The 14578-nt window shown below is 43.1% G+C and overlaps 1 protein-coding gene across 1 annotated transcript in view; it reads left to right on the top strand.

Annotated features, from left to right (window-relative positions):
* The window catches only part of CCDC138 (coiled-coil domain containing 138), a 31485-nt gene extending 17768 nt beyond the window's left edge, over positions 1 to 13717 (top strand). Inside the window, exons 14-15 of the mRNA XM_035115550.2 lie at positions 5971 to 6109; positions 7383 to 13717. Coding sequence (XP_034971441.1) covers positions 5971 to 6109; positions 7383 to 7554 — 311 coding nt within the window. The 3' untranslated portion in view covers positions 7555 to 13717. The remainder of the gene's footprint in view (positions 1 to 5970; positions 6110 to 7382) is intronic.
* The last annotated feature ends 861 nt before the right edge of the window (positions 13718 to 14578 follow it).

The following is a 14578-nucleotide window of genomic DNA, read 5'->3' as shown; positions in this document are numbered from 1 at the left end:
GCAGGCAAGCTAGTAAAAGGGGGAGAAATTATTTTCTGTAGATCTAATGCTTAGCTTTCTACTTTTCACACTCAGAGAGAAATCAAAGCGAGGAAGAAGCCAGTAAGCAGGCTTCTCTTTAAAATGCAACAATCCCCTGACTTCTACTTAGCCTGTTTGGTAAAACATGACACGAGTAGGGTAAAGCTCATTCTTCTCCTTTCCCAGAAGACACCTGTCCAAAGCGCACAGTAACTTGCCGTAGGATACAGTCTAGAAAAATAACTGCAAATGATTCACCCATAAATTTAGTGGGAGGATACGATGCTTTATCTTCTTCCTCTTGAAACATCTGTGACTGTACAAAAGGAGTATATACCGGCCTGAATAACATCTTGGGGGGGGGGGGCTGATATAAACCCTATGTGTGTTTCTAATGATTTGTGAGGGAGAGGAGTAATCAAGATTTCACTTACCATCCCCAACATCCACCATGCTTCCATGTCCGTGCATTGGATATCGTGTTTGCATAGGGATTGTGCATTGCGCATAGTCTCCAATTGCATAGTCTCCACTCCTTATTCAGTGCTTTTTTAAAAAGAAAAAAAAATGGTGCTGATACTCACCATGAAGTTGTTACAGTAAATGCCACACTTTTAACCCTCGAGTACCCTGTAAATTCTTCATTATGTGAGGAGGTTAGACATGCATATATCTGCATGGCGGAGTGTTTTGTGTACAAGATTACTTTGTACAGCATATCTCATATAACTGTCTTAATTTGTGAGATATTTACATTGTTACCTGAAAGAATGGGCTATATCAGGCATCCCCAAACTGCGGCCCTCCAGATGTTTTGGCCTACAACTCCCATGATCCCTAGCTAACAGGACCAGTAGTCAGGGATGATGGGGATTGTAGTCCAAAACATCTGGAGGGCCGAAGTTTGTGGGTGCCTGGGCTATATGATATCCTTCGGTTTTAAGTGGCACCTTGCTTTGAAACCGTTGCATCAAGTCTACAGTATTAGAATGCAGTTGTTTCAGTCTCTCGAACTGCTTGCTCCTGGATAGACTCTTCCACAGAACTAAGATCCCCAGATGTGCCTCCAACCAAATAGAATAATCCTTCTGCATTAAAGACCTGCAGCTAGTTGAGCTAAGAAATGGAGAGCTCTTATGCATTCCTATGCAAACCAGCCTGCTTGATCTTCCACTAAGATAAATCACAGCTTGGGACTCATCCCACGCTTTCTGCCTAGGGTGATTATGCTGTTTTATCTTAACCAGGAAGTATTACTCCTTTTTATCTTCAGCCCCCTACAAACTAATGTCAGGAGAGCAATTTTCGTGCACGTTATATGTGTTGGGTGCACTTTCCTTCTTATTTCAATTGCACAAAATGCCCGGAAGGCGTGATACCATAGCTTAGGACCTTTGGTGAAATACAGCTTAGAAGCAAGTCTCCTTGCAGGTAACCAGGACTTCCGACATCACCCATTACCTGGTTTTGTACTGAGTGTTCACTTGATAGGGGGCAGAAGTGAATTCCCCCCACCATCTCTAACGAATGTGCCCGTATGATGCATGTGGCTGTTAACAGTTTTGAACATTATTTTAATGGTTTGTTTATTTATTTAGTGTTCTGATGGTCGAATGTGAACTGATGCATTGCAAGCTGTCCTGGTGCTTTAATGCATAATTAAATAATTAAATGATTTTATACTTTGTAGTTTTAAGTGTACACGTGAAACCTCTTGTACGCACACCAAAAACATAGAATGTGGCTTATAGCAAAAAAGATCATTAGTGGATGAGCGTGGAGTTAGCCCTGCGTTTTGTAGCGAACTGTAAGTGTTACACATTCAGTAACAAAAAACCTACCACAGCTTTTATTGTTTCCCATGGCTGGAAAACAGCCTGGAGATGCAGAGAGGAGCAGAGTCACGCAGAGCGAACTAGATTGGAAAGCGGAGAGACCAGGTGGGCTGTGGAGGATGGAGCTGTTGGAATTTAGGAAACATAAGATTAACTCCACCAACCATGGCTTCTGGGGCAAGCAGTGTGAGAGGCAGAAAAGAAAGGCTATATCAGCAATTATGAAAGGGGAGCAGGGCAACAGCCACAAGACTGGGATCAAACAGGTTGAAGAATCATGGAGGGTAGATGGCTGCTGTCTGGGTGAGAGAGTGGCAGATGGAACAGGAGAGACAGCGAATGGCACTGGAAGAGAGGAAACCAGAGGGTGCTCTAATGCCACAAGCCACCAATGGGATGCTGAGGACAATGTAGGGGACAGTAGACTAGACTCTTCAAGGAATAACAAGGGGCTCTGAGAAACAGAGGACTTGACCTTGGCAGAGCAAGGCCTAAGGTGCTGTGCAGTCAATCTTGTGGCACATTAGGCTTCTTCAGCGGTTATTTCTTGCAGAAGTACATGAATGAGAATATTTAAAGAAGCTACCTAGCTAGATGGAACTACACATCATCATCTACAAATTAAATCCCACCTTCTTAATTTTTATTATGTATTTTGTGTTTTTATACAGTGGTACCTTGGGTTAAGAACAGTTTCAGGTTAAGAACAGACCTCCGGAACGAATAAAGTTCTTAACTCGAGGTACCACTGTATTTTGGAGAGTCCTTTACTGGACCTGCTGTGTGCTAATGCAGCTTCCCTCGCCCCACCCTTTTACTTGCAGCCCCGCAATGCAGTGTGGAATTTCAGGGTTGTTTCTTACGGCTCTAGAATACCGTATATTCCGGCGTATAAGACGACTGGGCGTATAAGACGACCCCCAACTTTTCCAGTTAAAATATAGAGTTTGGGATATACTCACTGTATAAGAAATACGACCCGGCGTATAAGACGACCCCAGACTTTTGAGAAGATTTTCCTGGGTTAAAAAGTAGTCTTATACGCAGGAATATACTGTATATCCCTTTTTCATACAGTCAAAGCGCCCTCCATTTTTTAGAAGAGTACTACGGTATTATACTTGCGTCAAAAGTTCTCCCAACAGCCAGAGCCACTAGAGGGAGTGTGCTTGTTTTGAAGCTGCTCATGGCCGGAGTTGCTGTATTAGCTTCTTCAGCTTTTAAAGATCTACTCCACCTGTTGGCATTTCTTTCTACTCTAAATCCCAGTTAAAAGGGGTTCTTGGTGGAGGTTAGCAAGAAAGTCGGGGCAATGCTCTGCCTTGGGCTTGTTGTGCACTCTCCCCCTGCTTCAAGAAGAACACAGGGCCAGGCTCATGCTTCAGGCTGTTTAAAAACATGCACCTGTACAGGGCTTTAGCTGTTTCAAGTTGCTGCACATGTGAGCAATTGAGCACATTACAGGAATTTTGACCCGTGCCTTTTATTTGGCATGGCTCTTGTACCTGACTCTTGTTAAAAGGTTATAAAGGGCTCAGATCTGTGTAATGGTCTACTGCAGGCATCCCCAAACTGCGGCCCTCCAGATGTTTTGGCCTACAACTCCCATGATCCCCAGCTAACAGGACAAGTGGTCAGGGATGATGGGAATTGTAGTCCAAAACATCTGGAGGGCCGAAGTTTGGGGGTGCCTGGTCTACTGGAACCAAGCATTGCTTTCCCTGCACAGAACATGGGTGATAGTCAAATATTGGGCTTCTGGCATTTTTAAAGAGCAGTTACCACTTCTTCTTCTTTGTATAATAAAGTAGAAACATGCATGTTCTTAGCCAGATATTTTTCTTCCAAAAGGGTCGCATTATTCTTGACCTTGCCAAGGTTGTAGGAGGATGGCTTCTGCTTTAGACCAACTTCTGCGTAGCGTTAACTTTGTTTTAAGAGTCTAAATGACAGTACAGGCAGCGCTGCAAGGATTAATCCATCACATCCATTACTCTTCTAAAGGGCAGGTGCGAAGTTATCTTGAAGAGAAACATTTGAAGTAGGAGCAGAAGAAATAATTTATAGCTTATGTGGGATAAGCAGTGAAACATCTCTTTAAAGGATTCCCTTCCTTTCCCATCCTGTCTCTCTTTGTAGTCTTCCTTCCGATTATTCATCTAGGATTCTCTTTCTCTTCTAGAAGCCGAGCTCGGCATTCAGCCAATGTGGTGCTGATCTGTGTAGTGCAAGGCTGGGAGTTTTCATCTGTCTTGGAGCCTTAAAGAGCTGTTATCTTTGAATAAAATCTCTCTTCCATGAGAAGCCTGTTTAGTATCTTCCATCCTTTGTTGTTGTTGTTGTTAAAGGTAAAGGGTAAAGGGGCCCCTGACCATCAGGTCCAGTCGTGTCCGACTCTGGGGTTGCGGCGCTCATCTCGCTCTATACGCCGAGGGAGCCTGCATTTGTCCGCAGACAGCTTCCGGGTCATGTGGCCAGCATGACAAAGCTGCTTCTGGCGAACCAGAGCAGCGCACGGAAACGCCGTTTACCTTCCCGCCGGAGCGGTCCCTATTTATCTACTTGCACTTTTTTGATGTGCTTTCGAACTGCTAGGTGGGCAGGAGCTGGGACCGAGCAACGGAAGCTCACCCCGTTGCAGGGATCCGAACCGCCGTCCTTCTGATCAGCAAGCCCTAGACTCTGTGGTTTAACCCACAGCGCCACCTGGGTAACCTGTTGTAACCTGGGTAACCTGTTGTTGTTAATGGCCTTCAATTACTGATGCTGCCTCTTCCTGCTTTACTGTGCTGCTTTAGATTTTGCTGTCATTATTAGGATTTGCATTCCTATAGCTGCTAAAATTCCTTGCACCAAGACTTTTGTTTTGCCCAGATTTGTTATCCCAAGGTTGATCTACCATGAAAACCCTGACCTTTGAGTTAGCTATCCTGGCTACAGCCAATTTTACCCTTCGCCACTGCAATTTGAACATCAAATGCTGCATTGTAGGTGGAGCTGGGTGGGTCAAGAGGGTAGCAGGACATGTTCCAATAACCATCTTTGACGCAAACCATCCCTCTAGAGAGGAAGATGGCTCAAACTGTCAAAATGTCAACTGATTTCAGCTAAACTGAAGACCAGGGTTTCCATGGTAGAATGTTGTTGTTTAGTCGTTTAGTCGTGTCCGACTCTTCGTGACCCCATGGACCATAGCACGCCAGGCACTCCTGTCTTCCACTGCCTCCCGCAGTTTGGTCAAACTCATGTTCGTAGCTTCGAGAACCCTGTCCAACCATCTTGTCCTCTGTCGTCCCCTTCTCCTAGTGCCCTCAATCTTTTCCAACATCAGGGTCTTTTCCAAGGATTCTTCTCTTCTCATGAGGTGGCCAAAGTATTGGAGCCTCAGCTTCACGATCTGTCCTTGCCACAAGTCTGGAAAGTAGACTGTCTGTTCTTCAGGTGTTAAAATTAAAGCATTTGGGTCAAAATAATTTCCAAAAGAGGCTTGAGTAGTTGTGCTGGCCTATTCACGAGGCTGGCTAAGAACATTTAGAACCTAGTTCCTACACTTTCAAACTAAGGAAGATTTACTTTGTTGCACAAGAGAAAGGAGAACTTATGTAGACGCTTGTTCATGCTGCTTCCTTACCAAACCAAGAAAATAAGCAACCAGAGGCACAGCTTTAACAACGTCAAGCATCTGTCCTGAAACAAGAAAACCCATTTTCACAGCTATTACCCAGCAGTCTTTGCTGCTAGATACTAGTGAATCAACCAATCTTTCAGAGCAACGAGTGAGATGGTACAATTGGTACATTTCGAAGAATCCACTAAGGGCACTACAGATGTAGAATAATTCTACACCTGTCTACACACATTATAATTGATTCTTTAATGATTATCGAATCAGTTCATTTTTTCAGCTGCCTCTGCTATGCCAGGATATGTGATGTTCTCATGTTCTGTACTTAAGGGCTGCAGGGTGCCTGTGCTTGAATCTGAATTTCAGAGTATTCTTCTAAAGTTGGAAGCTGTGCAATATGCCTTACATGACTAGTTTTATTAATTTGTTTAAAAAACCTTTTTCTTCCTTTTTCAACTAATTATAATTATTGGTCACTTTATTCTACAGGGTTTTTGCATCCGTTTCTGGAAGCTTGCAGTAATGAGACCTTTTTTCGCACTTGTTCACTGTTGCTTCGAAACCCTAAGCTAGATACACAGATATTGGAAAAACTTAGTATTCTGCTGCAAAAGCTCTCAAAAATCAAGTAAGTCTTGTAAACTTTTTCTTACTATCCAGTTTTATTATCCTCTCTTTGTCATCTTTTTCAACCCATTTTCAGGTTCTTGTATTGTGTAATAGGCACATTAACTTTATTTCCCCCTCAGCATCATACTAATATTTAAGAGGAAATGATGACAAATGAATTGTGATCTCCACTTGAAAATAATAACTGTAGGTAAAAAGTGAGTGGGGTAGGGGAAAGTTCCCAAACTTTCAAATGTAAGCCTTAAAAATCTTTATTTAAGCTAAAGAAAAAAAATTTAATTACGGTTTTTGAGACAGTATTGCCTTAACCACAATTCCACAGTTCATGCTTTGTTAAAAAAATAATAATCAGTAAACATTTTGGTTAGTTTCAACAAGCTGCCTTCAGAAACTATGGTCTGAAGTGAGCCATAGTTAGTATTAACCATAATTACTGTTAATCACATACAAAACCACAGACTGACTGATCAAAGAGCTAAAAGCTTCTAAACTCTTCCTGGCCGTGTGTTTAGGCAGAGCATATGAGCGATGGTTTGCACATGTTTCACTAAAACAGTGGTTGGTAATCCTTGCACCTAGGGGCCAAATGTAGCCCTCTATACCCCTTAGGATTCTCCTCAGACCATGGCCCATTCCTCAGACCACATCCCTCACTTCCTTTGATGCCCTCGAGTGCTTTTCCCTCACCACAATGTATCTTTGAACTATGATAACATCTATTGTTTGCTTGGATGGGAGGCTGTGTGTGAGGATAAACCTCTAGCCTTTCTGTAGTTGGAATGTAGCCTACTGTACAACAATAAGGGTCACAACTGTTGCTCCACCCACATTTGCCTCTGGCCACACCCACTTTTTGCATCCCACCCTGCTCGCTACTGGCCTCAGAAGTTTGGCTATGAGGAAATACAGGCCTCACATTTAAAGCTTCTTCAACCCCCGCTCTAAACCATGATCTAGCATGATGTGCAAATTTGGCTGCTGTTGGCAGATGCCATTGTGGGATAATTTGTAGACACCTTTATTTAACAAAAAGTTTTCCGCGGCTTTACACTGCTGTTAAGTCCATTTAGCTTCATAATGAAAACCGAACACATCTCAAATCTACTACAATATCTCTTAATACTAAGAAAAGCATTTATTTTTACTTCAATCAATTTTCAGATGCTCTGTAACTTGTAGTGTTCAGATATAATTGAAATTCTTCCCGTCCTTCAGAGTGATCAAAATGATGTTCCTTCACTGCCTAACATTCTTGGAAAATAATCTTACAGGGGCAATAAGAAGATGTTTGAGCTGTTCACAATTCACCTGATGATTCAAGAGCTACAGAGGACAACGCATCCAGATCATGCTTTCTTATGCATTAACCTCAACTCAATTCTCTTCAATTTGGGACTGACTAAAAGCAACCCCAAAAGCAATAGTTTAAATGGGAGCAAGTAAAAGATTGCATTTTATTAAGACGTTTTCTGAAGCATGCTGATTCTAAATGAATAAATGGGGGGGGGGTCACGATGGACATAATCTTTTATGCCAATATGCTCCTCAAAATAGACCTAGGACAGCTTTTCATTTTATTGAATACTTGATTTACCTGCCCCCTTTAAATATTAAAAGTTTTAGGGTGGTCATGATCCAGAGGGATGTACAATAGGTAATCTGTGCTGCCAAAGCTGACAGTGATCTTTGTGTACAGCCCTAACTCTCATGATATGCAGCCCCTTTTGGAAGCAGTTCCTCATCCGTCAATGGCCAAATTATTTAACCTGTGGGGGGGGGGGTGTCAAATCCTCCCTGGCCATAAAGTTGTTTCTCCCTCTCTCACTAGATGACCATCGTCATCCCCAGTTGAAAAACGTTTGCTGCCAAATGTGAGGGTCAACCTCTCCTGACCCTCATCCCAGCAGCATAGTGAGAAGATATCCCAGAGATATTTTTTGGATGTTGCAGAGGCCTCTTGGGTTCTTCTCATTGGGAGAGGACAATTGCCAGTAGAGAGAAAGAGAGCCTTTGAGTGGTGTCAGTCTCTGGCCTACTTTTCAGCTTCCAGGCACTTCTTTCAGTAAACTGGGATGGGAAAGTTGATGGAAGTTGGGAGTGCCAACATCACCTGGAAGGCCACAAGTTCCCCACCCGTAAGACAGAACTTCATAACCACACAGAACTCAGACATGGCTGACTTGGGCACCATGCTGCTATAGTAGAGGATGCCCTGATCCCATCCTCAAAGTCACACCAGTGAGTTATCCTCTTGTAGAAATAGAGTTCCTTTTGTACAGGAATTTTTTAAATGTTGGTTTGCTAATTTCTGTATTGGGGGGGGGGGGATATCAGCTACTGAAGTCAAGCTTGCAACTGATTTGCGCTTTGACTGATTCCCTCTATATGTTTGGTAACTCAGAGTTCAAAGGCATAGTTGCCTGTCACTTTTATATGTATTTATTGGCTATTACTGGTCCTTACTGATACATGACTATTCTGGAGTGCTCTATTTGTATTCAGCATTTTAATATTAAAAAGAAGTCCACAAAATTAAACTACACCAAGAACTTAATTCTTCAACAAAAAGAAATTGCTTTTCAGTTTTACTTAATACTAAAAGTAAGCCATCCTCCCCCCCACACACACACACACTTCCCCCTTTGGGTTTATACCTTATTTGATTATGAAGGCTGCAATGCTAAATATGTTTACATAGAGGTAAGTCTTACTTAATTCAGTGGGGAGGATGAAACTCTTGATTATTCTGCTTGCACAATCCACTTGTTCACTATCTCATATAAGAGAGAGAGAGAGAGCGTAGACAGGACAGGTTTCACGTACACGAGCACTTTCCTTTTAAAAAAATGTATGTGCTATCCTAACTGGAAATAAGGAAATAAATATTTGAGCACCTGCTTAACTTGTCCATGAAACCTCATAACAAGATTCCTGCCAGGAACAAGATATTAAAGTCACCCCTCTGTACCCTGTTTCTTTGGCAATGGCTGTGCCAGGAGCCTTGACAAAAAAAGGAAGTAGAAACCAGCACCTTAGTTTCTCAAAGCAAATTATTATAAGGAAGGTGGGTATACCTCTGTCTCCCTTGGGGCAAAGAAGAGATACTGGCTTGGCTAGCAATGATTAGCCTGCATGTACAGCTTCCTAGTGATTCTGTACCCCAGATGACATCCCTTTTGCAAGCTGGCGATGCCAGTAAGAGGGTGAGTGGCAGATGGGTAAATATTTTCCTTCTGCAAGAGCTTGCTGCCTGCCCTTGTGTCGCTGGTCAGCTGGCTTCACTCCTTTTGACAGCTCTGTTGGGCTGTGCTTAGCTGGCAAACTCGTCTGGGGGAAATGCAAGGAAGGACAAAGGTAAAGACCCTGGAATGTCACTGAAGCAAGGCTGGATCACTGTCATCTTCCCATTGCAAAAAAAGTTGCCGTTTGCTGTCAACTCAGTAGGTCCAGCCACTCTGCAGAGGCCTTTATGGGATTGTTACCTTTGGGTGGAAAACAAGGGGGCGTTTGCTTATTCAAGTGCTTCGGTTTTCCACGTTAAGAGCTTGTGGGCAACTTTTGTAACAATTACTTTGTGTGCTCACAGCTAAATGTTTCCATTCCCTTACATTTTATGAGACTGGTGGCCTTAATTATGAGCACAAGTTAATTATACCGTACCACCCACCCACAGTGCACAGGCATGGTTTTCCTATATTGCAAACATACAGCTTGCAACAAAGAGCAACAGTTCCACGCAGTTCTGTGACTGGAGTTGACTATATTTGTGATTAAAATACTTGGTTGAAAAACTGTAGCACGGGTGGCTTTTTACCACATGTTTATGGCTTTGCCTACTGTGCATGTCTATTACATACAATTCTTATTTGCGTGCACATAAAGGCAAGTTGTAACTTGAAGAAAGGGAACCAAATGTTAGCTTTTATAAAAGCACATGTTAATTTGACAAGCGGGATAGTAGACTCCCCGCTTCCATTTCCTTCCCTTTCTTTATCCCTTGCTTTCAACCTTTCCATCCCCCTGTTTCTGTCCAGATTAGACAGGTAAGAAATACCCACCAATACACAGCAGTGCTGGTTTGGGAGCACACTTGAGGTCAGCAGTAGCGGGCAAAGGGAGTTATTGAAGCAGGCCAGTAAGTTTTGTAATTTGCATTAATATACCTCCCACAAACAAAAAGAAGACCACGTATACTGGATTTGGTAAACTCGTGAAACCAACACCAGAAAGGAAAAACATTGTAGGTAAGGGTTGGCAACTCTATTCCCTCTGTAGATCAGGGTTTCCCAAACTTGGGTCTCCAACTGTTGGACTACAACTCTCATCATCCCTAGCTAGCAGGACATGTGGTCAGAGATGATGGGAATTGTCCAAAACCAAATGGAGACCCAAGTTTGGGAAACACTGGTGTAGATCCTTTACTCTTTCAAGTTTGTTGTTTCCGGTATGATGGAATGCGAGAGAGGTGGAGAAATAGCTCTTGTATGTATACGATGACTAAACTAGACAAATGCCTGAACAATTTGTCACATGGGGTTGAAAGAGAGAGACTTAAGCTCTGTTCCTTTGCCTCTCAGTTTGATGGAGTAGCGATCTGAGAGGTAAGAGGTCCAGTCTGACATCTTCACTTCTCTCGGTTCCAGCTCCTTCCCATCGAACCTCGTCCTCTTGCTGCAGCGACCTGACCCGTTTCCATACTACGTTGTTCTGGGCAAAGGTCTTTAAGGTGGCACCATGTCCTAGAACATCCAGTTTGTTTTCTCTATGATAGTGCCATTTTACCCAGACAACAAAAGGAAAATATATATATATATAGGCCTAGGGTTATCAACCAGTTTATGAACACTTTGCATGCAGCAAATCTGCAGCTGCGTTTTGTAAACCGCATTGAGGTTTTGTTCTTACAGTCAAGCAGCGATGTCATAAACTGGCAGGACTATGGAGAGGAGGGAGTGGATCCTGGCTAGGGTTGTAGCCAGGACACACTGGGACAAGCAGGGGATGGGGAAGGAAGTATTCTCAGAGTGACAGAGGATGGCAAGGCAGTTGGGGGTGAGTGCACAGGAATCAGAGCAGCAGGTCCCAGAGCCAGAGGGCCTCCTGTCTTGATGAAAACATTGGGCTCTGAGGCATAGGGAGGAGTGGTAGGGGAGCTCTAGGAAGCTGAGGCAGGCAAGGGCCCACAGCTCAGCTCCTTAGCTGGCCAGGTGGGGCTCTCTAGCTCTGGAAGAAGCTTGTGATTCTTCAGCTGAAGTAGGCTCAGAACAGGTGAGGGTCATATATCTCATTAAGCCCAGATCCTGCAATCAGCATGCAGAGCACAAAAGGGAAGCAGAGCTGAGGGGCTGTGTCTGCTCAACTGCTGCCCATGTTGATAGACTTTGGCTTGGATAATCCTGAACTTCTAGGAGACTGTGCTTTGGGTTTGACTCTGAACTGTATCCTGACTGCTGGACTTCAGACTTTGCTTACTTGGATTGACCCTGGACTTTGAACTTTGGACTTGACTTACTGACTCGCCGCCAGGTAGGCCAGTGGTTCGGGGCAAGTATAAACGTTTCCATGAAATATGGAATAAATCGCAGTAGCATGCATCCATGTTTCGCTTAACATTGCAGGCATTAGCCAATGTTTAAGAATGAGGTTGGCAGTCTTTGAAACACAGTTTTCGCCCCTTGCAATTTTGTTTCCTGTTTGAGAGTGGTGGGGCAGGTGAAAACAAGAGTAGATGATGTAAAAAACAAAATAAGGCTTTTATATGCTCTTGTTTTAGGGATTGTGTTTCAGTGCTTTAATGTGCTTGGTGATCGTTAATGGCACTGCATCAAAAGGAGCAGCAAGGGCATCTGATAAGAAGGAATTGGTGTCCTGCTCAGAACAAGTTGCTACAGGGCCATTTGTGGTTGTGTCCTGAACAGAAGTTTATTTGATTCCCAAACGAATGGGATGTGTCTATATATTTTAAGCCTGTAACAGTATTTCTAAAACTACATCAAGGGTGGGTCTACAATGAGGCCTTCAATCCCAGCTAGCATGGCTTAATGGTCCAGCTGTAATTCAGTAATATCAGAAGGGTCAGAGGTTTCACATCCCTGTGGTGTAGCATGAGGGGGTGCGACGTAAGAGGTCCCCACCTTACGCCTTTTGTTTCCAAACCTCTCAAATTATAAAAAAGCACTAATAGGGATTTCTGAGGTAACACTCAACCTCTCCACTCTTCCCTATAGCCTTATTGTAATCCCCCTATCCCTTGTAGGTTTTACAATTAAATGGGAGTACTTTACCAGCCCGAACGTGGCCCGGTATCTTCTTAAGCTCTGGGGTGAATATGAGACTATTCTTAGTGTACACACCAGTAAGGGGTTCTCCTCACTTGAGCTTTTCCCACTGTGAAGCTTTCCTCCCTCCCGAGGAAACTTTGTGTCACCCTTGAACCAGTCTCCCTCTTCCTCCCCCTCTCGGTGTACTCAAGGGACAACAAACTATCCTTTCTGCCTTAGCTAGGGGTTTTGTCCTTTTAATGAGTATCCCCACCAGATGAGCAATAGATACCTCTGCTGGAAAGATCACACCGACGATAGTTTAAATGGCACTTTAACTTAACATTTAATGTCTTAAAATCTTAACAGTTGCGTTCAAGTTTCATGTGTACAAGCATGTGGTTTCAATAAAACTGTTCTTGTTAATTGTATAATTACAAACCTAACCAATTCCTCATCTACACCTACTCTAGTAACCTACTCCACAATCTCCCACACGCTTCCGCTCCCCAAACCCTCTCTCTCTCAGAATTAACGGCTACCCAACCTCTTTTAACCCGTGGCTGTCCCGCCCCTCATGGAATGGAATGCCGTCAATCAACTAAGAGGGTGGGTTTAACACTTAACACCCTGGAGTTCTACTCAAGCCAGCCCAATCCGCCACAAGGGGCACCAGAAATTGGCATCATTGGTCCATGCCTGAGATCCATGCCTCATTATGCAACCCAGTGGCAATTCATGGAGCCTCGTGGCCACCTTGCTGTCACTGCATGGCCACCTGCTCTCTTCAAGCAAGGAAGGAAGTAGGGACACTGAGGGGAAGCAGAAAACCTCTGCATGATTATCTCTCTCTGGGAAATGAAGTGAGATATAGAAAGGAGGGAGGAGAGAAGCCACATGTGAAGGGCTCCTTCCAAGAGTGTCTTTCCCAAAGCCTTCTGAAAACCTGGCGCTGTACAGGATCTGGCTGTGAGTCGCCGCAAAATATGGCAGCTCCGGGTTATGAGTAGGTGGTTGTGGCACTGAGAGATACTTTCTACGTTAAAAGATCTTTCATCTGTATTTGCAGTTATGCTATCCTCTAAAACAGACATCCCCAAACTGCAGCCCTCCAGATGTTTTGGCCTACAACTCCCATGATCCCTATTTAACAGGACCAGTGGTCAGGGATGATGGGAATTGTAGTCCGAAACATCTGGAGGGCCAAAGTTTGGGGTTGCCTGCTCTAAAATATATACTGTAGGTGTAAAAAATATACCTTTAATAAAATAGTTTACTTTTTTTAAAAAAAAAAAGTTTGGTTTTTTTTGGAAATCAGAATTCAACCCCACCCACCCCCAATCAGAATTCACAGGTATGATATTTAGGTCAATGAATTTTGTCTCCTTACACATCTTGTGTACTGAAACAAAGGGGAGACATTAGAAACCGGGGGGGGGGGGGAGTCCAGAAGAGATAAATAATTAATTTTAATTTGTGTTATGCTGGAAAAAAAATTATTAAAAAAAAATCAATAAATTTTGTCATCAGGTGATTAGAAGAGTTTGCTCGAGAGCACTGCTCATTCTGGAACCTGTACAGGAAGAATTACCAACCTTTAGATATGTCCTTTCATAGTTTCATAGCAATTCCTCTTTTAGGTATGATTTAGTTTTACTTAAATGCATTCTGTGGTGTGTGTGTGTTTTTAACAATAAATTAATGGAAAACGTTTTAGCAGATCCATTTAACTGAAACTTAAGAAATGCCCTTGGCAATAGCAAACCCCCCACCCCTTTAGAACTTTCATTCACAATGGATGTCACTGTTCTGTATGGTTTAATTTATCAGATCAAATTAAAGAAGAGCTGTGAGCAAAACTCAGTAATTCATAGCTGTCACAAGTGTAGCCTTTATAAGCTGAGCAGGTTTTTTCACCCTTAGGATTTGATTTGTTCAGGAAACTGATGATCTGATGCAGAGCCTTTCATCTTCTATTCAGAGTCTGCCTGGGCAGGTAGTTTCTAACTTTTTGGTGGGTTACGTGGAGCATGTTGAAAGTTTTTCCTTCAAATTTGTGGCAGTGAGACGAGAGAGAACCTTTTGCACTTGCGACTTGAAGCGATGGCAACAAATAGTTAAATTGCCACTTGACTTCACACGTTTTGCTAGGTGAAGAAATCTTGGAACTAGTGTAATTCCACATCTTAAAAAAGTAAATAAGACAG

This window comes from Zootoca vivipara, chromosome 4, assembly GCF_963506605.1.
Source record: "Zootoca vivipara chromosome 4, rZooViv1.1, whole genome shotgun sequence".
NCBI classification, from domain to species: Eukaryota; Metazoa; Chordata; class Lepidosauria; order Squamata; family Lacertidae; genus Zootoca; species Zootoca vivipara.
Note: the sequence above shows the minus strand (reverse complement) of the source record. Positions and strands in the feature narration are given on the sequence as shown.